General features: G+C 35.0%; 1 protein-coding gene across 2 annotated transcripts in view; it reads right to left on the reverse strand.

Moving 5' to 3' along the window:
- The window catches only part of CDH18 (cadherin 18), a gene marked incomplete at both ends in the record, with an annotated part of 164,230 nt that overhangs the window by 17,407 nt on the left and 126,037 nt on the right, over positions 1-20,786 (reverse strand). For both annotated transcript variants that reach the window (XM_080339182.1, XM_080339181.1), the window contains 2 exons: positions 1,957-2,078; positions 14,254-14,390. In XM_080339182.1, the coding sequence (XP_080195308.1) occupies positions 1,957-2,078; positions 14,254-14,390 (259 nt within the window). The remainder of the gene's footprint in view (positions 1-1,956; positions 2,079-14,253; positions 14,391-20,786) is intronic.

Consider the following 20,786-nt stretch of genomic DNA (forward strand, 5'->3'; position numbering starts at 1 on the left):
TAATAATCTTTTACAAGTTCCAATTCTTCTATATTTGACTTTATTTGAGGCTTTCAGAACATTATTTTTACTTTAATAAGCATGTTAGTAAGAGATATTCAGTTGATAGACAGTCCTACTTAGACTCTCAAAGGTTCTGAGTGAGGTGTCTCAATAAGAGCACAACAGAAAACTATGCAGTCATTAAATAAGAGGGGAGGTTCTTGCAGAAAGAAAGTTAAGAGGAAGGTCTGACAATAAAGACCTTCCAATACTCAGTAGCTACGCAGTACAAAGAGAGGTGAAATTCATCATCCATAGACATAGTCTTAACTTCACATATGACAATCTCTGAGCTGACCATTACTTCTAATAATATTGGTGTTAAGGTAGGCAGTTTTTTGCATTCAGTGCTTACTAGTGGTTAAAAAGCAAAGTCACTGTTTAAAATTGCTAGGAAAGGAAGAGAAAACAAAGAAGAGATCATTGTATTCAATGAAGAATAAACTACTATAAGAATTATAAACCAATGCATACCTGCCTCTTGAATCGTGTTTCCCCAGCTCAAGATGAATAGAGAGGAACTGGAGAAAGTTTAGAGGAGGACAAGATGAATTATCAAAAGTCTAGAAGGGCTTTATCACAGTCTGTCCAAGTTAAGTAGGACTCTTCAGTCTGGACAAAAGACAGCTGAGGGGCAATGTGCTAGAGATTTATCAATGGCACAGAGATAATAAATAGGGATGACCTGTTTTCTGTTTTTTGTTTGTTTTTTTTTTTTTTCCTCTCTATCTGTGTTTTCCAACACAAGAGCTGGTAAATATCAATTGAGGCAACATGGGAAGATTTGAAAAAAAAAAAAAAAAAGAAAGGTGGTAGGTCTTCCTGAAACATCTGAAACATATAATTCATACAAATAAACTGTGAAATTCCTTGCTGCATGAAGTAGCAGATAGCAAAAGTTTATGTTTGTTGTAGGAAAAGCTAGACATATTCATATGAGATGTTTGTTAAAGGATTATTAAAAACAGAGAAACCATACTTGGATCAGGAAATTATTTGCAAATAATCTGAGAACAGGGATGGATGTTCACACATGCTTGCCATGTTCTTATACTGCTCTTTAGGTGTCAGCTTCTGGCTGCAGTTAGAGTCAAGATAACTTTGGTCATCCTATAGCCTGATGAAGTACAACATTTTTATAGATTCAACATTAAATATAGAAATATGTCACAATGTATTTATATACACTGCTTTTAAATATTTCATAAGAAAACTGTTATTATTAGTAATATATTTCTCAGAAAATATATGAGCTCACAATTGCAATTTACAACTTGTGTAATAACACAGAACAAGCGTAGTGTTGGGTAAAAAAAGCTCAGTCTACCCCAAAAGCAAAGGCATTTTGTAAAATCTCCAGACTATAGACTGCAATGAAGTGCATCAATCACAGAAGCAGTGATTGGAATGTGATTCAGTTCTGACCCCATGCTCAGAGCTGTGAAAAATCTACTCAACGTATTTTCCATAATGACCCTGCCCAGACAAGGGCAATCAACATGCAAAAAGTTAGGATCATGGCCATGTTAATCAGCCATTTCACTGAGTTGTATTTGAAACCTTGCTAACATGTGGCTCTTAGATGAGAGGTGTTAAATCTGGTTCATCCATTTTGTTCAGGAGAGTGATGTGTCAAATTCCACCACTTACCTGACAATACTCAAGTTTTGCCTGCCTTTACTGAAGCTAGTTTGCCAGTTTTTTGGAGCAACAAGAAAGATATATTGAACAAATTCCCAGATCTTTTCCCTTCAACCTAATATAGCTTAAAAGTTGAATCAAACATGATATACGATAATGAAATCAGGAAGAATCATGACATGTCTTCCCCAAATCAAACTTGTTACATATGTGGCATTAACAAATAAAATAATTCTTCTTTGTCACTGGGAGAAAGAGAACTATGAGAGTTACCTGACCAGGCTTTGAATCCTCACAGACAATTGCATCATACTCCCTGACGAGCTCTGGAGGGTTGTCATTGACATCCAGGATTCTAATACCAACTGGAACATGGCTCACTAGCTCAGGATTGTCTGCAAAATACAGAAGAAGGTATTAAGCCTATTGAAATATTCAATATTTCATGACATCTTCAATTTAGACATAGTTTCTTAACACAATAACCAGATAAGAATAAGATACAGCTGCAGAAATTTAGGTAACAAGCTACTAAAAGTGTTGTTTTCTGTGCTTCATCAACTGTTTTGAAAAATAATAATAATTAAAATAAAAGAAATTATAGTATGAGTCTTAAGCAACTGTTATATATAAATATAGATGCACGTTACTCTCAAAGTGAAGTGGGAGAATGCTGTTGGAGTTATGGCATACTATCACACAGTATGCTAGGGAATGATCAATGGCTTTGTAACAAATGTGAAAGTGTCATCACAGTATTGAATAAAATTTAATACATTTTAAAAAATATTTTTCTCAGTCCCTTAAGGAGTTTAGGAGATAATATTGCAAAATAATAAGAAAATATGAAAGCATAGACACATATAAACCTTTCCCAGGCTTGAGTTCAGATTTCTCAAAAGTTATTATGCTATTACATGAAGTATAATAGTTAATAAGTCTTGCTTTAGCACTGACATACCAATAAGAAAATAATGCTTAATTAATGGTGTCTTAGGCTATGATCTGTAATTGTGTGAGAGCTCACCCTCAGAAATAACTCACCTTCAAAAAGCACAATAAATAGAATCCTTTCAATGAGAATACACATGATAAAACAGGAAACAAAATATTTTAATCTGTAATTCCCTTGTTTTTACCACTAAATGGTAAGAAAAAAATATTTTGTTGAAAGAATTATGTATTATAACTTTTTATAATTAGCTAAAATATGCCTTGTGAGGTCTGTGTAATTATCAGTCCGTTAGATGACAAACTTCATTTTACTTTCACCAATTAAATGAAACTATGAGTAGAAGACAGCAAAGTCATTTTTTTTAAACACAACAGGATGGAAGAATGGGATCTTACAGATTGACATTTTAGAGGTGCATATTTCTGTCTGTGTTCATGAAAAAAGAAAAAAAAAGAAGGACAGAAACGTGAGTAGTCTAAACCTCATTCTCCTTTGTCATTTTATTCTTGATTAATCCACATCATGTGTCTGTCAAACAGGTCATTTGTAAAATGCCTTAGATTTGTCACACCTTTAATGGTTTCTGCTCAGAATTCTGAACAACATTGATTAGACATATATTTAGATTCAAAGTCATCAGTAATGTAGCCTCCCAATGAAAGGATATTCGAAAACGTTGAAGTTTCTTCTCACAAAGAGATTTGTCCTTCTCCATTTTCACCTGAGATACTAGTCAAAAAGCTTGGGGCTTAGAAGTTGTCTTCAGATTTTTTACACTCTCTTTTTAACTAATAGGTCTACATTCATGTGATGATTTTATTTCACTTTTGGAACTTAGTCAATTATTCTCATAAAATGGGAATAGAAAGGAGATTAAAAGAAGTCAGCAGAAAAGGAAGACTTAATCGAGATAATATAGAAACCTCTATTCCCAATTAACATTAACATTAGAAGTTATAAAAACACACTCAGAAGACATTTATAGACTTAAAAATTCCATTTTCTTGATGAAACTTTTCTTGATTGTTAGTATTTTCAGTTTTCCTTCAAAACAGTTTTCCTAGCAAAACTTTGTAACAGGTGAACTAAGGCCCTAAAGTAGGCAATCTCAATAATGTTCACATAAGACTGAGGCTTTCCACTGCCATGTAGAAAACACTTCTAGTGGAAAACTTCGAGGAACATTAAATGCCTGGAATATATGAAGTGAAGATGAGGAAGAATGACACTTAGCTGTTCACTAAACAGTTGGGAGAAAGGAACCATTCATCTACCTTTACTCTTATTACTGAAGGAAGCAAACTTCTCTCCAGGAGACCCTTTGCAATATGAGTATTAACACAAAAAGATGTTTGATCCTTCCCTGGAGGTAGGCCAGGAGATTGTGCAGACATCACCAGCAATAGAGATTGAATATTTCTTATTCCTCATTGAAATACAGCTTACAAACTTATTTAGGCAACTTCATCTGTCAATGTCATCAGACAATCCAATCACAAAAATCCTGTAGTTACAATTACAGGACATGATATCTAGCAATAGATGATCCAGACCTGATCTGCAACTCAAAGGAGTTTTATTGAGGCTTTGTGCAGGAGGCACTTGTACATAGTTTGTTAGGTATGCGAACAAGAAAGTGGTATAGATTAAATCAGGCAAAGAGAGAGGACACAAGAGCATATAAAGGACACAGAAGGCAGAGATCACAGTAAACGGTTAAAGAGGAATAAATCAATTTGGATTCATTAACTACACTGGTCTTAAAGTTTTAGTCCAATGTATGGCAAAAAAAGTGGTAAATAACTTTTGTTTCAGTACAATGTATCATAAAGCAAAAATAGTTGGGATTATCAGAAAAATCTTAGTTGAAAGGGTTTTCTGGAGGCCAGTGGTCCAGTCTCCAGCTCAAAACAGGGCCGTCTTCAAAGATATAAGGAAGAATAATACATCTAAGAGGAAAGGAGCAAAAAATCAGGAAGATTATAGGATACTAGAGGGTACCAGAGATAAATAATTTTTCTGTAGGTCTGGCATGTTTCGAATAGATATTTGGGAAGGAAAATCAAACTTTTTAGTCCAATGTATGGGAAGGAAAAATGGTAAATACTTTTGTTTCAATACAGTGTACTAGTTTACTTTGGCCCATCTAGATGGTGTCCCCCTGTATGTCTGTCAATACTACCCAGTGCATTCTTACTCTAGTCTGCTAAATTTGCATTATTTTCACAGAGATTTCATGGAGATTCAGAGAATTGACCTTTATTTGATCTGCCACTGTTTTGCAATACAAGAAATTCATAAATACTTTATCAGTACAACAGAGTTCTCAGTTCACGAAGTACTATTTGTATTTTTCAGGAAGCAGTTACCTCATGGTATGGTGGACAATTGCAGAAAAATTTCCATGCTGACAACTTCCTCCCTAAAAAACGCTAATAGGCAATGTATAATTTTAACACCACTTACCAAAACATTCTTGAAGTTTGTCAGACAGTGTCTACTACATATTATAGATGTGCATGAAAGACAATAGCACAGTTTATACTGGGGGAAGACAATAAGAATAAGAATTGTGACCTTACAAATTTTTGTGGTTCTGTTTTTGGTTTGTTGTTTTTGGTTTGTTGTTTTTGGTTTGTTGTGGGGTTTTTTTGTTTGTTTTGTTTGTTTTTGGTTTTTTTTTGTTTTTGTTTTTGTTTTAAGATTTGATTTTACTGTTTTGTCATAAAATAAATACAAACTCCAATCTTTTACAGGTGTACAACTCATCTGCAATATCCAAACACTCTAATAACTTGTCCTTTTAAGAATATATATTTGTTAATTAGAAAAATATATTGTGGCAGTTAGGCAGATTTCCAGTTTTAAGATAATCAGTGCTGACATATATTTCACGCTTACACATTATAAAATAGCCAGATCCATTCTACATCCTATTAGTATTTTGCCTCCAGAGTAGATTTTTAAAAGTGAATGCTCACTGTTCTAAGGGATAACCGAAGCAGAAACATTGCTCTGATTCACCTACGTTAGGGACTTGCTTTCTTATGCTTGAGGCTTTTCCCAGAATAAATAGCTCTTCTGCAAGAATACTAAATGTATGTAAAGTAAATTAATTTCATTGAATAGCATCCTCTTCACCAGCATGTCCTCTTCAAACTCATAGAAGTCCCTATCATCAGCTAGTGTGATGTCTTGAATCTCCTCTTCCACTTACTTTCTGTGGGCAAACTTTAAAATCCCTATTTAAGAAGGAAGATTTTTAATATAGCTACTGTTGTCTGAGACTTCTTTTTTAATGAAATTCCTATGGCCTTTATGAAAATAAATTCTAACTGAATGAACTTCAGAACAACAGTCCTGACATCAACAGTCTTTTGTGTTGTGTTTTTTTGTGGGTTTGTTCTTTTTTTTTTTTTTAATTATTATTATTGTTCGTTTGTTTGTTAGGCTGGTATAGTTCAACAGTTATTATTATGAAAGCTGAGTGAATAATGTAACCCACAGACACTCTGAATCATTTTTAAAGGGTGAAAGATTTTGCTAAAAAATAAAATAATTATACATGTTTTCATGATCTAGAATGAAAAATCTTCACCTAGCTTAGGACTAGAATAAATGTCTATGCTTTTGCATCATAACCACTTTTTTCTCATTTTGACACCTTTTCCAGATCTTATGGGGCAAGCCAATACTTAGGAAGTTCAACAATCTATTCCAATACTTTTGTAAAGAAAAGTAGAAAGCATTCATCACATTCTCTAATAATGATTAGTTTTGACACATCAGAAGACAAAACATAGATTTAGGAAGGTTAAAACATAATAAAGAAGCAGAGCTAACACGAAGAAAGAATGTCTAATATGTGAGAGTGGTAATATTCAGGAAATAATGGCTTTAATTCAGGACGGTATATACATGATAAACTAAATTTTCTGACAGGGAGAAAATTATGCAGGATTTAGTAGTAAGTGTAGGTTTCTATTATCCTTTCTTAAGGTAAGGGTGCTTTTATATATTGTTATTTGAACTTGGCTAGAAAATGTTTTATTTTTTCTTGTGGAAAAATATAACTTCTCACTAACAACCACAAATGTGAAAGCACTGATCAGTTCTCTTGGATCATGCTAGTAGTGGTAGCAGTAGTAGTAACAGAAGCAATAGTAGTAATAATAGCACTGCACTTAAAACATTTAGGACTCCCAAGCTGGCAATTTCCTGTGCCTTAATGCAGGCAAAATTCTGGAGCTCATAGACAACACAAGTGCTCACCTCCTAAGTAGATCAAAATATACTGGTTCTGTTGCCAAAAATGTCCGTTTGGAAATTCTGGTACTGATTTACAAAGCCCTGAACAGAGAAATGTCATGTAATCCCAAAGACTGTGTCTTCTTCGGAGACCCACTTTTGTAGTCAAGAAGAGCAAATCCCTACACCATCTTCAGGTGACAACATAGGAATATCTTCATTGTACTTTTCCTCAAAGAAGCAGAGGAGAAGAAAACCCATCAAGCCTAGAAGCCAATGACTAAACGAAGGTAAACAGGGGAATAAGCATCAAACTTGAAATTAGGATCATTACTTCTTGAGCAGGATGAAGAACTAGCTGCCTTTCAACAACTTTTTTTTTTTTTTTTTTTTAATAGTTTTGTGTAGGTTTTCCTTATTGCATTGATAAATACATGTAAGAGAATGGCATTCTGCTACAAATTGTATTATTGTGATTTTATGGTCCATTAGTAGACAAGTTATGAAGGCTAAAAATAAAATGTGTATCATTTGAAAGTTTGTACAGGGTATCCGTATTTTGTCTAGCTCTCAGCATTAAGAAGGTGTCAGATATCCAATTCTCACTACTCCATGGGTAAAATAGTCTTAAAACTCAGACCTTGTAGTTTTTAAAAACTACTTCAATGTGGTCCACATCTAAGGAAATACATTTGTGGTAGATTCTGTTTCTTGGAAAAATAAAGCAATTGTTACCAATATGAAAACCCTTTGAAACTGAGCTAGCAGACAGAATGTGAGGTCAAAGATGAAGAACATATGTGATTTTTTTCTTGGTGGGAGCACGGCTTAAAGTAACACTCTTAGGTCTGGTTCTGTAAGGTACTTATAGAAATTATCATAAAAGTAGCAAACAATACATAAGACAAAATTACCCTGTACTGATGTTAAAAAAATGAGTGAATTTCATTGTTGAAGTGTACCCTGTATTGTTAAAAACTCAGGAGTTTTGAAAAAAAAAATAAAAACAGAAAAGCATTATGAGGAAATTTTATATTCAGTGAAATAAGGAAAAAAAAAAAAAGACAAAGTTAGCAACAAACTTGCTCATAATAATAATAGTAAAAAAAAAAAATAATCCTCCTGTCCCTCAGATACAAAGAGTTTTGAAATTATAATACTGTTACAGCAGTTTGTTCTGATTTAGATTACTTTCAGATGTTGAAAAAGGATTCATTTTTCCAAAAATTAATTATTTGTCACAAGGCATTAAAGATACTCTTGATTATGGGAAAAAGTTTAGATGGAGAAAATAAAATGTCATCAATTCTTGTGTTTTTTTAATTCTTTCAGTGCTGTATGCCAGGAAGATACTGCTCCTTAGACTCATTTCCTTCAGGCAATGCATATGTTGTTTTCATGCATTTCAAAATAAACAGAAATAAACTGTGTATTTTTATCCTTTGATTTTACTTTTTAAAAAATAAATCGGTATGCCTCTTAATAGCATTAACAGGTTTATTTTGCTTACACTTTAATTCTATCTTCTGTTCTTATTCTTCATATGACAGTCTCATGTAATGCTGTCAGAAGTAACATATTTTCATCCTCTACCACAATCTTAAGAATGCCTTTTCTGCTGCAATGCAACCATAAATCAGGAAAAAGAACTGAAAAATTCTTATAACTTGCTGTTGGCTGATGGCAATATGAGATAGCAATATCCCTGTGCACCTAAAGAAAATATATAACTGCACCTCATTCTAATTATATACTTTATCTGTTTGTTTAATGTAATTATAGGGCTTTCAATATTTATTCAAAATCTCAAGAGGTTTTATATGTCACTGCTGAAAATCATTATTTCTCTGTGTGTATCCTGTTTTCCTGTGAATTGCATAATTCTGTCTTTCTTGTTATTGTTTCTATTTCTACCAAAACTTACTGATGAAAAAAACTGCTTATGTTATAATTAGCACCTACACTTTCATATTTTTACCCTAGTTCTTGCAAGTTAGCTGTTCCAAACTCTTATCCTTGTGAGCTGTCCTGTCATTTTAATTCTGAACAAGGTTTATTTACCCTCTATGAAAATATCACTGAAAGATTGCTTTTGTTGTTATTTTTAATGACTCTGTTTTCCTGGGATCCTTTCAATACCACATCACAGGGTATTCCATATTTTGTAAATGAGGTGTTACTCTAACTCAACACTTTGGTGCCTTATTCCCTGAAGCTAGTAGGAGGAATATGCATGGAGAAGTAGATACAGAAGGTGTATAAACAAAGACGAATATCTTCGTGGGGTTTTATTTGTTTACTTGTGGTTTTTGTTTGTTTGTTTGTTTGTTTGGTTGGTTGGTTGGTTGGTGGGTTTTCTGATAATGTCTGACAGCCTTGGAGATTTTTACTTTGTCTGTAAAATCGATTGCATAATGAGGTATCTTTAATATTTTGATTTCTAATACACTGTTGGATGAAAGCTCTGTCTGCACAATATCCTTTCATATGGTCAGTTTTTACTACCTCTTGCTATCATTTCTTTAAGTCTGGGTTGTCTGACAGAACCTGGCAGGTATCATGTTATTTCAATTTTCCTGTTCTCTGCAGCTTCTCCAAAGCTTTACCGATTAACAACTCTTTCTGGACCCTTCAAAAATAAGTTTATGCATTCATTGCATTCAAATTTATTTTTTTTGTAAATAGTGGGAAATTATCTGCTTTTCCATTCTCAGCCATTGCAGAGGATTTTGGGGACACTCAGAAACACTGCAACTTCATTCCAAAAAGATCAGTGAACTGGTAGACCTATAAATATGTTTTACACACTTACACACATCACCTTCATAAGAGAAAAATGTGAAAATTTCCAACAGAAAGTATCTTCTAAATCTCTGAAACATAAACTTTTGGATCTGCTCCGAAAGATAAGTACTTATCTTGCTTTCAAAAAAACTCACATTTCTTATTACAACCACAGCTATTCTTATAATCCATCTAAATGTCCAGTACTTTATGAATCCCAGTAATCTCTTGATGCTTACATCACCTGAAAGCCATATCTAGAAGCTGGTTTGCTCTCTGTCTGTTGAGCACATATTGAACACAATCAGTTCAGTTGTTAGTATTAATACCTAAAAGGAGTTTCTTTACACAGTTTTTCTTACTATATTTCTAAGTAGTAGTTTCTAGCGAAAACTATAATCCTCACTTTGATCTCAAATCGAGACATTATCTGATTCCTTGAATCATCAGTGTTTATTTCTCCCCACAGCTTTTATTCCTTCTTAGCATGCACAAAGGCTTCAAGGATACTATTATTTGTCCTATTTGCAGCACTGCTTTGAATACCTTGAGGTACATCTTTATTTTTCCAACTGAAACTGGCTTTGGAACTGCCAGAAGTCCACCCATTTCTATTTTAGTGCCACCTTTTTCTGTTATTTGAGGTTTTGCAGTTATTGTTCCTTTTGTTATCAGCACTATTATATACTATAGAGAAACCTGAATTGAATCACCCACAATTCTTTTTACAGCCACCTATTGTATTTGAGAATGCATCACTATATGTGAGAAACAGTCACCCTTTTTCTTCTCCACATTCAACACACAGTTCCAAATATCGCAAAATCATGGAATGGTTGAAGTTGGAAGGCACCTTCATAGATTGGCAAGTCCAAATCCCCTGCTTAAAGCTCAGTTAGTTAGTGTACCTCACCTTGGCCCTTGTCCAACCAGGTTTTGAATATCTCTAACAGATACTCCACAGCTTCTCCAGATGACCTGTCCCAATTTTTGACCAATCCCATAGCAAAAACTTTTTTTAAATGTTAAAATGGAATTTTCTGTATTTCAATTTGTGTACTTTGCCTTCTGTCATTTAACTGGATACCACTCAGAGAAGTCTTTCTGCTTATCTTTCCCCTCTACTCTGCAGTTGTGCAGCCTCATCTGGAGCACTGTGTGCAGTTCTGGGTACCACAGGATATAAAAGTGTCCAGAAGACGGCTATGAAGTTGGTGAAGGGTTTGGAGAGGAAGATGTATGAGGAGTGTCTAAAGTTACTTGGTTTGTTCAGCCTGGAGAGGAGAAGACTAAGGGGAGACCTCATCATGGTCTACAGCTCCCTCACAAGGGAAGGAGGAGGGAAGTGCTGAACTCTTCTCTTTGATGACCAATGACAGAACATGAGGCAATGGCAGGAAGATGTGCCAGGGGAGGTTTAGGTTGGACATTAGGAAAAGGTTCTTCACACAGAGGGTGGTGGGACACTGGAACAGGCTCCACAGGGAGGCAGTCACGGCCCCAATCCTGATGGTATTCCAGAAGAGACTGGACAGCACTCTCAGACAAATGGTGTGAACTGTGCAGTTGTCATATGCAGGGATAGGAGTTGGACTCTATGATCCTTGTGGATCCCTTCCAACTCAGAACGTTCTATGATTCTACAGTCTTTACCCATTTCTTTACTCTGATAGGAATTGGATACTTAAAGACACTAATAAGCTCATTCTGAGCCTTCTTTGAGGGGATCGGGTGCACCCTCAGTAAGTCTGTAGATGACACCAAGTTGGGTGGGAATGTTGTGTACTGGTGTATGCGATTATTCCTCTCGAGGTGCCCAACTCTGCATTTCCTATAGCTGAATTGTCTAATGTTCCCTTTCATCCATTTCTCCAGCGTGTCAAGATCACTCTAGATGGCAGCATGACCATCATGGTGTATCTGCTATTACTCCAGATTTGTGTCATTTGCAAACTAGGTGAGAGTGCACTCTGTCCCATCAACCAGGTAATTAATGAAGAGATTAAGCAGTATTGCATCCAGTATCAGCCCCTGAGAGTATCGCACTAGTGACTGGCCTCCAGCTGCACTTTGGACTGCTGATCACAACCCTTTGAGCTTGCCATTTAAGAAAATTTTCAGTCCCCTTCATCATTCATTTATCTAGTCCATACTTCAATGTGTCTTGTTCTTACATGAGTTTCTTTCAGTCTTCCTTAATTCTTAACAACTAAGGAGGTTGTCTGGGAATCTGAGTCACTTCGTATCATTGTGTGCTGTCATTACAAAGAATTCTAATTGACAGATCCTACACTATTCCTTAAAATAGCTCAGCCTTAACTTTTTCCACTCTCAAAGAAACAACCATTCACTGTGACTGTATTTCTTTCCTCTAAATCAGTCTTTCATTTATTATAAAACTTTGTACACTTGCCCAGTATTTTCCTATTTCTATTACTCTTATCAAAGACTCTGTCAAAACCCTTAAATAGAGCTAAGCAAATTGTTATCTCCTTCTTTCAAATACTCTTTTATAAACTTTTTCAAATAATTCAAACAAGCTAATGAAATCTGAATAAGTCTATATGAAATAATATTTTAAAATCCTATTATCACCAATTTGTAGTGCTTCCCCTTGCCCCAAACATAGTATGTAGATTCCTCAATAGAAAATCTAGTATATTGTAGCATAAAGTCAAGAGAGGAAAACACTTCAAGAAACTAATTATAACCATGGCATTATTTCAGCAGAGCACCTCTTATAGTTGAAGCAGTTCAATCTTTCTGGGCCTTGCAGATTCTGCTGTGTTCCTGGCTAATAAAATGGTGTCAGAAGCTACAGATGCTTTCTTCCATGCCAAATGGACTTAACAACTGCCACTCTCACAGCTAAATAATATTTTGGTCATAGCCTTCCACCTATTTTTCAGCTTTAGTCTCAGCTCTGCAATTCCTTGTGCATGGACTTGAAAGATAATGATACAAAAGCCTGGGATAGACAGCACTTAGTGTAAGAGTTTTGGTCTTGTATCTGTATACACAACAGATACTCCTCCTTTCATCTAGATTTAATTATTGAATTCACAGTGGATTTGGAAGAATACAGCAGGGTTGTAATTTTCAAATTACTGTAGGTAAAGAAATGGCCGAAGAAGTGGACACAAGGAAAGGCTGCCCATAATTTAGGCTGCCTGTCTGTCAGCCTGCTATCCATCTTTTCTTAACTGCTTCCTCTTCCTTTCTTTCATAAACAAATTGTTTTTCAGACTGACATTGTAAATTTATTTACCTTCCCAACCATTTCATCCTCATTAGTCTTTCTATTCTCTTTTAGTTGTAAACATAATCCTTCTTCATTCTCCCTACCATTCTCTCAGCATGGTACGTGTACTACCACTCCTTTGCCTATATAAAATAAATAATGTGTAGAAAGCTACATTTAAGTTGAATGGTATTGAGATTTATTTCTGCAAAATAATCACATTTGGATGGCTTCCCAAAAAGACTAGTGACTACTTCTTTTTTAGTATGGCTCAATCTTGCTTTCAAATCTCAGTTCAAATTAACACTATCCACCTGCTTATGCAGCTTAAGTTTAGGCTTAAATTACATTTTATTTCATGCTGCATTGAAATAACACATAATGTATGAAGACACCATCAAACACACTGAACTATCAGTCATTACCTTTTTTAAAGGGCTAACCACAAACTCTAGATTTTGCTATTTACAATAAAAATTTACTTAGTTCAAAAAAAATGTTGTCCTTATGAAATATTTGCATGCTGTCAATTCTGTAGTATGTACTAGTGATGCAGTGGCAGAACAGATTCCTTTTTAATCTGGAGATGAAACAAATGAAAACAGAGGAGGCTGAAGTGGCTCAGTGATGTCAGTGACACTTGTTACAGGTAAAATCTGTATCACATCATCTGGCAATGATGGAATACACACACACACACACAAATATATGTATAAGTAGTTCACAGCATTGATCAAAATCACTGCCACTGAAAGAGATTGTAAGAAAGAGTACTTAGCAGGACTGGATCTATTGATCTAGGTTAGGACATTTTTTGTTTGGTTTGTTGAGTTTTTCAGCTTTAAAACTTTGACTGTGCCAAAATAAAGACCCTGTATTTTAAACGTTAACTGCAATGTTCTTTAAACTGTACTTGTCTCATGTGAAAATATATATCTGGGACTACTGAGTCAGACATTTCTAGACTGTTGCAGGACTTACTTGAGGCAATGGAAATTCATGAGACTTCAAGGCCTTTCAAATGCATAGGCAAGTATTTTTTGTATCTTAACTTGGCAATTTGCCTGTTAAAAGGCCAGAGGTATACCCTGATAATCAGCAACTACAAGGTACCTGTCAGATATAAATTAATATTGGCATATTTAACATCCAATTCACTAAAATCATTAAGAGCAGATACAAGATGGAAGGATGAATTTCTCGGTATTATATAGTGTTATCTTCTAATATATATGAAATATGAAACACAAATGTGACAAGATTTTGATTTCAGGACACTGGATGCTTGGAACTGTTCCAACTGGTTTTTTTCTTAATACTGTGTGCCAAATGTATTATTTACCTATCTCAGAAGCAGCCACTGTGATGTTGTACCAAGGGGTCTCCTCTCTGTCAAAGATCTTGGCAGTCTTAATGGTCCCAGTACTAGCATCAATGGTGAAATAACTATCTTCTTCTGTATTATGATCAATGAAATATCTGTGAAGAAATAAAGCAATAAAAATATACTAATTGTAGTATCTATCATCCAAAGTAATAGAAAGTTACATAAAAATATTACTTGCAAGCTTTTAAAATAATGTTTTTAAATATTTTAAAATAAATTATTTAATAAGTGAATTAATATTTTAAATATTTTTTAAAACACCGTAAGAAAAAATATGTGTTATGGAGACACTCAAAGTAACACCATATTTCATTTCTTTCATAATGTTACTTTTCTTTTGATACATCAGAAGGTTTGCACTGTGAGTCACAAAGACACAAATTGCTTGCAGGTGATATTTTACACAGCAGTATGTAATCCTGTCAAAGGTAAGAAACACATATTTTGACTAAAAAATAATTTAATGTAAAGATAGAAAATAAAACAGAAAGATATGAAGACATTATTCTGCTTACTTGCTTGTCACTGTGAACAAGCATGCTCAGTCCTGGTATCTGTTTTGAAGCATGTCTCTTTGACATGAAGTTGATAACACAATGACATGAGCTGTTTTGAACATAACCATTACAGACAGTAGGAGCACAAAGGGCTGATTCCCAGAGCTGCAATTGACACTAGTCTAGAAGCAGAACTAAGCAGCCATGTTTAACTCCCTTGGCTTCTTGACACTTTGCCTAGCAGAGAAAGTGAAAACCTTGAAGTGGGTAATGTATGCAGAGGGAGGGAACAAAAAATAGGAGATCGGCAAGCCATCTTTTCTCAAAGCTGGAATAATTTACAACAGCTTTTAACAAATGAAGCAATTATAGACACTCATCAAATCTTCTTCACTAACTTCAGACTTGATTAAAAAAAATATATTCTTAGTCTTTTATGTACAATAATTGTTTTTACCCATAATCTGTCAGCCCTACTTTCATTCTGTGATGTTTTTCATGTATAGAAGCTATGCATAAGTCAAAATCAACTATTTGTCCCACCCAATTGCTCTTATTTCTACATCACCAAAAAGGTAATTGTCAGCTAATAAAAAGAGTGATGAACATAAAGGCTGTCAAGCTCAAAAAAAGTTAAAATTACTTCAGATTTGTTTCTCTCTCAATATACTTATTTAGACTGTTTGTAGAAAAGAAAAACAAACAACTAAACGAACATTTAATTGAATGATATATTAAAATAAATATGACATATGAAAAAGCAAAGGAAATAAAGCACTAGAGCAGGCAGCAATTTGAGTAAGTCACCTTAACTGGTCAAAGGATAAGACACAATATTTTCTTTTCGTGCTTACAGTATTTCCAGTAATTAAAAAATAGTACATCAGGCACTGGAAATGAAAGTAATCAAAACTAGACTAGAAAATCTTTTCTTCTTACCTGCTCTCAAATTTTTCTTTGACATCGTGAAGAGTGAAACATTTCCCACATGACTGAGGGAGCTGTTAGAGAGGCAGCAGACATCAGTTCCCACTGATTTAATGTTTCTCTGGAATAAGGATTTAACTTGCTGTCTCCCATCTGAGCTACAGTCAGAACCTATGTGTCCTTCATTAACTACCAACATTTGAGAATCCTCATTCTAAAATACTCCAGAAGTGCTCAATGAAGACACTTCGGATGTGCAACATGGCAACTGAAGTTGCTTCAGGCAGATGGTAGGCTCAAACTATTTCCATGCTGAAAGCAGATTGGCAAGATCTTGATTACGTAGGGGATGGGGCAAGCATTTTTAAGAATTTAAATGAAGACTTTTTTTTTTTTTTTTTTTTTCCCCCAGAAGAGATTATTTGATCAGTGTGTCCTGAATTCAGTGAAAAAATCAAAACACATTTTCTTGCCAGAAAAAGAACAAGCACAACAAAAAAAAAAAAAAAAAGAGGTGAATTTCTAATTGCTGAATCACAGTGAGCATTGCAGACTCGCTTCCAAAACCTGGTGCGCTTCTCAGTGCTCCATAAACCCAGGAAGTGAATTAAAAGGAAACTCTTGATCAACATTTATCAGTTAGTGATCATGAAATTATGAATATTACAGTTACCCAAGAAAACTTACGTTCCTTTTAAGGAATATTGGAATCCTCTGAGGACCCATTACAAAACAAAGCAAAACAAAACAAGTAAACAAAAAACCCACGCAATTATTCTATTGGCATTATTTCATGTGGCAATATTGGTCCAGGCTACCCACACCTCTTTATTTGGGAATTAGGATTTGATGTTCAATTTCAGAACTAATTTTTCCAGTGTCTCTGCAGGTCTCAGTTGCCAAGTGTTTATCTGACATGGAAGTGTTTTGAAAGATTGTGCCAGTATCAGTGGGGAAGTTGTGTCTTCTTTGTACATAGCTAGCCTTACCTTTCACTAATTATAAAAACTTTGGAGGCAGGGTGGTAGTAACCTCTAAAAGTCCATACAGCTGCCATGCTTGCAACAGTGTTGTGTTAAGACTTGAACCTTGTACAGAAGATGTGCTTCACTGGAGAAATTCTCCCATGTCTTATACCTTATGCCCCCAGTGTAGGAAACCTGACCTATGATAAATTGTTGGGATATCTTGACTATACTACTATTGAGACAGGAATAAATAATGTTTGGTTGTGTTGAGCAAGATGGACAGTGCACATATATTTGTGTACAAATATCTTTTACATGATGAACTGGAATGCTGACAGAAGAAGTACAGCAAGTATAATTGTTTCTCAAATAATTTTCTTGGAGACCTTAGCAGGACCCTTCACTGGCAGAGATTACAACCAAGTACGAAATGATAAAATGTAATTCCCTATCTCCTACTACAGACTTGTTTTTCTTGACTCTAGGGGTCTCCTGATAATGACAAGAATTATTTGCTAAAAAAAACCCAAACAAAACAATATGCTTCACTGACCTTTTCTTATGGAATATGTATTGCAAACCCAAATCATATTATAATAAGAGTCTTGTCCCTGCAAACATTTATTACTGTGGACATTGTTTACTTATTATCAACATCAGGCACAGTGACTACTCTGTGAGTCAGTATTGTGCTGACCACATAACCATAAAAATAATGCAATGTAGTATTTGTAGACAGTAGCTTAAAAATAGACAGAATTTCAAATTTGGCTTCATGAGAAAAGCAACAACAAACAAACATGTAAAGCAATAATGATACTCAGCAGCTTGTGTGTGTGTGACTTATAAAAAAATTATTACCTCTCCCTCTGTGAGTGGAGAACCAACACTGACAAATATCTGTCCCAAACATGAAGCTTGTGTAGAAAAACTGAAGTTTGATTCTGTTATGAATTGTGACTACCTAATGTTTGATACTAATAATAAATGATGTTGCTTTTTTTTTTTCTGTTAATATAAAAATATTTTTCTAAATCAGTTATTTAAATGTATTCTATAGAAGGTCAAAGCTCTGAGTTTCTAGAACTCAGTATTGGTAGAATAATTTCAGTTGTATTTTCTGTGTCATTAATGGCAACAAAGTGATCCTGAGGTAACTTACTGACACTTTTATTTCGATACTAGAATAATGTAAAATGTTTCTAATTCAGCCACAGTAGCACTTCCCCTTCACATGCAACTTTTTGCATCTGCTTACGGACATTTTGAAACATTCACTGATGGACAGAATTTTTCTTGATCATGAATCTAAGAGGACTCTCTAACAAATTTAATTGTATTTACAAAGTGCTTAACATTTTAGGCCTTTGTACTGGCTCCAATTAATTTGCACATTGAGAATAGAGACCAGGTATATCCGTAAATATACCATACTCCAGAGTCAACAATGCTTTACTTAGGCTTCTGAATTTATTTCACCTGGTAAATACTTATTTTAAGCTAGATAACAGTGGAAACAAAGACAGTCATAGCATTCCTCTCTTGCTCTTCCCTCCACCTCTACTGAGCTGTTCTTGAATGTTTTTTCTAGACTGCAAAAAGCTGTAGTGCAAGTTTTGAATTTCAAAGTTACTTCAAAAGTGATTCATAAAATCATCATATAATCCTAGAATACTGGGTTGGAAGGGACCACAGGGTCATCTTTACAAACTTTTCTTGCCCAAAACCATGGTCTAGACAACATGGCCCAGCACCCTGTCCAGTTGAATCTCAGAAGTGTCCAATGCTGGGGAATCCACCACTTCTCTGGGGAGATTATTCCAATGATTGATTGTACTTACTAAAAATTTCCCTCTTACATCCAATCAGAACCTTCTCAGGAGTAACTTGTACCCATTAGCTCTCACCTTTTCCACACGACTCCTGTCAGCGAGTTCCCCAACCACTGCAGAGATCACTTGTCTACACCACAATGCAAAAAATTTTCCTTAATTCAGTTGACTATTTGTTCTTAGAATGCATTTACTGAGAAATGAATTTATAATATTTGTTGCAGATATTTGTTTACAGATATTTACCCATTACAATGTTGTGTGAATTAGCATACTTTTAACCATTTAATCAGCATATCTGAGTGTCATGGCACATGTTCAAAACGGGACTTAAAAACAAGACACGCCTCGATAAACAGCTCTCTAGAAACTGTTTATGCCTAAACCAGCAACAGAAACCAGTCTCAAAGAAACTACATTTAAAAAGATCATGCATATAGAAAACTTATTAGTCACACTATCTGAAGACATTCTGAGGGAAATTCAATACCAAATCTCAGTCCTGCTAGTACTGGGAAATGCAATATGTGCCATTTTTTTGTTAAGTGTAGTCACTCAACAGAAGGGCATTCCCAGCTTCCATCTGTGTCCTTATTCCTGCTTCTGACCAAAGCAAGGCCCTGGCTCCTGCAACTTCATTCCTTACTTGTTGTGTTTCACTGGGAGCAGATATTCACACCATTTTTACTGAAAACTAAAAACATTTGTGGGAATTAGGAAATAAAGAGAGATGAGTATGCAAGATAGGCCTTAGGCAGAAGGGCACTCTAGATGTATAAATCAGTTTGCATTATTAAATTAGTCAGTCTATAACAATAAAGTGAATACTTAAAATTGGAGGTTTTAAAAGATGCTGCAAAGTTTAGGTTCTTTAATGATTTCAAAACCTCTTACAGGTGCTTCTGAAACTAAAACCCATAAGCCTTTTCAGAATCTCTCCTCCTAAATTATTCAGTCTTAAGATAATATTAACATCAGTCTGTTACTATTCCAGCATGTCTCTCTCCAGTTATTGTGTTTTAAGTGTAAGACCTGAGTTTGCCATTTGAAATAGTTCTGGATTTTTAACTTATCTTTTATATATATTTTTTTTTTTCCTTGGACTTTAGTCAAGTCTTTAGCTTATCCTTTCATTATGCTGTTTTTATTTATTACCTTATTTACTGACACCAAACAAGAACTCTGTTACAAATTTCCACCCCCGGCTACAAACTTGTTCTTCTTTATTAAACTTCCGAAGTCACATTTCAACCAGATCTGGATTCACAGGTTACAGTACTTCTTTGGGCTTTTGAACTGAGACACATGTAAATAATGCAAATAATAAAGAAGTTCTTTAATGACAAGAGAAACTGGTTACAAAAAAGAACTTAGAAAAGGTCATGGAAGGAGGATAGAATCACTGCTAAACTGACTGACCACTCACATAATTTAATCATTATCTTTTAGAAATCAAGTGTCATTATATGGGAATACGTTTAAGTCAAAAAAAAAAAAAAAAGTAAAGCAGCTTTTCTCAGAAAGAGATACTCAAAGTATAGAAATGTTTATGTTTGGTCTTTTTTTTAAAAAAAAATACCTTAGCGAAAAATGTGTGAGCAACAACTGTACAGGGTGAGAGGAGGTATACTACGAAGAACAGTGAAAGAGCTGATCAGGTGCAAGTCTCCATGTTTGACCAGTTGGAAAGCAACAATAACTCCAGTGCATTCCTTCCATCTCTCTGCCTCCTGACAGTGGCACTCCCCATGAGCCTGGGAACCAGCAACATCCCCTTGAAGCCATATGAGGTGGTGGGGAGACATCCCATTGCCATAACTGCCTTGGACTACACTGCCTTGCCTTCCAGGGCCAGTCTATTTCCCAGTAGTTCAGACAAATGTTTCCAGGAGGGAAAAGCAACCATGAAGTCTGAGTTGGAAGTTGGCTGTCAAATCAGCAGGTAACCAATTTGCTCCCTGCAGTGCATCTGGTAGATTAAGGAGACATTAGATGTTCCAGAGCTCCTCAGCAGACTACCACTGAGAACTGCAGCCTTCAACTGTGCTTTCCAGTTGTGAAAGTGAGATATATTTGAAGAGAGCTTGGAGGCTTGGAGAAGGCAATCTCTCTGTTTATAATTCTTTTTTTTTTTTTTTTTTTTTTTTTTTTTCCTCCATACAGGCATAGCATGAGGAAAATACTGTTCATTTCAGAGAGCTTGCAGGAACTCAGTTTGATATGCTGTTCCCAGTGAGTTAACTCTGAAGCTGGCTGCCAGCTGA

The sequence above is a fragment of the Nesoenas mayeri genome (assembly GCF_963082525.1).
Source record: "Nesoenas mayeri genome assembly, chromosome: 2".
Classification (NCBI taxonomy): domain Eukaryota; kingdom Metazoa; phylum Chordata; class Aves; order Columbiformes; family Columbidae; genus Nesoenas; species Nesoenas mayeri.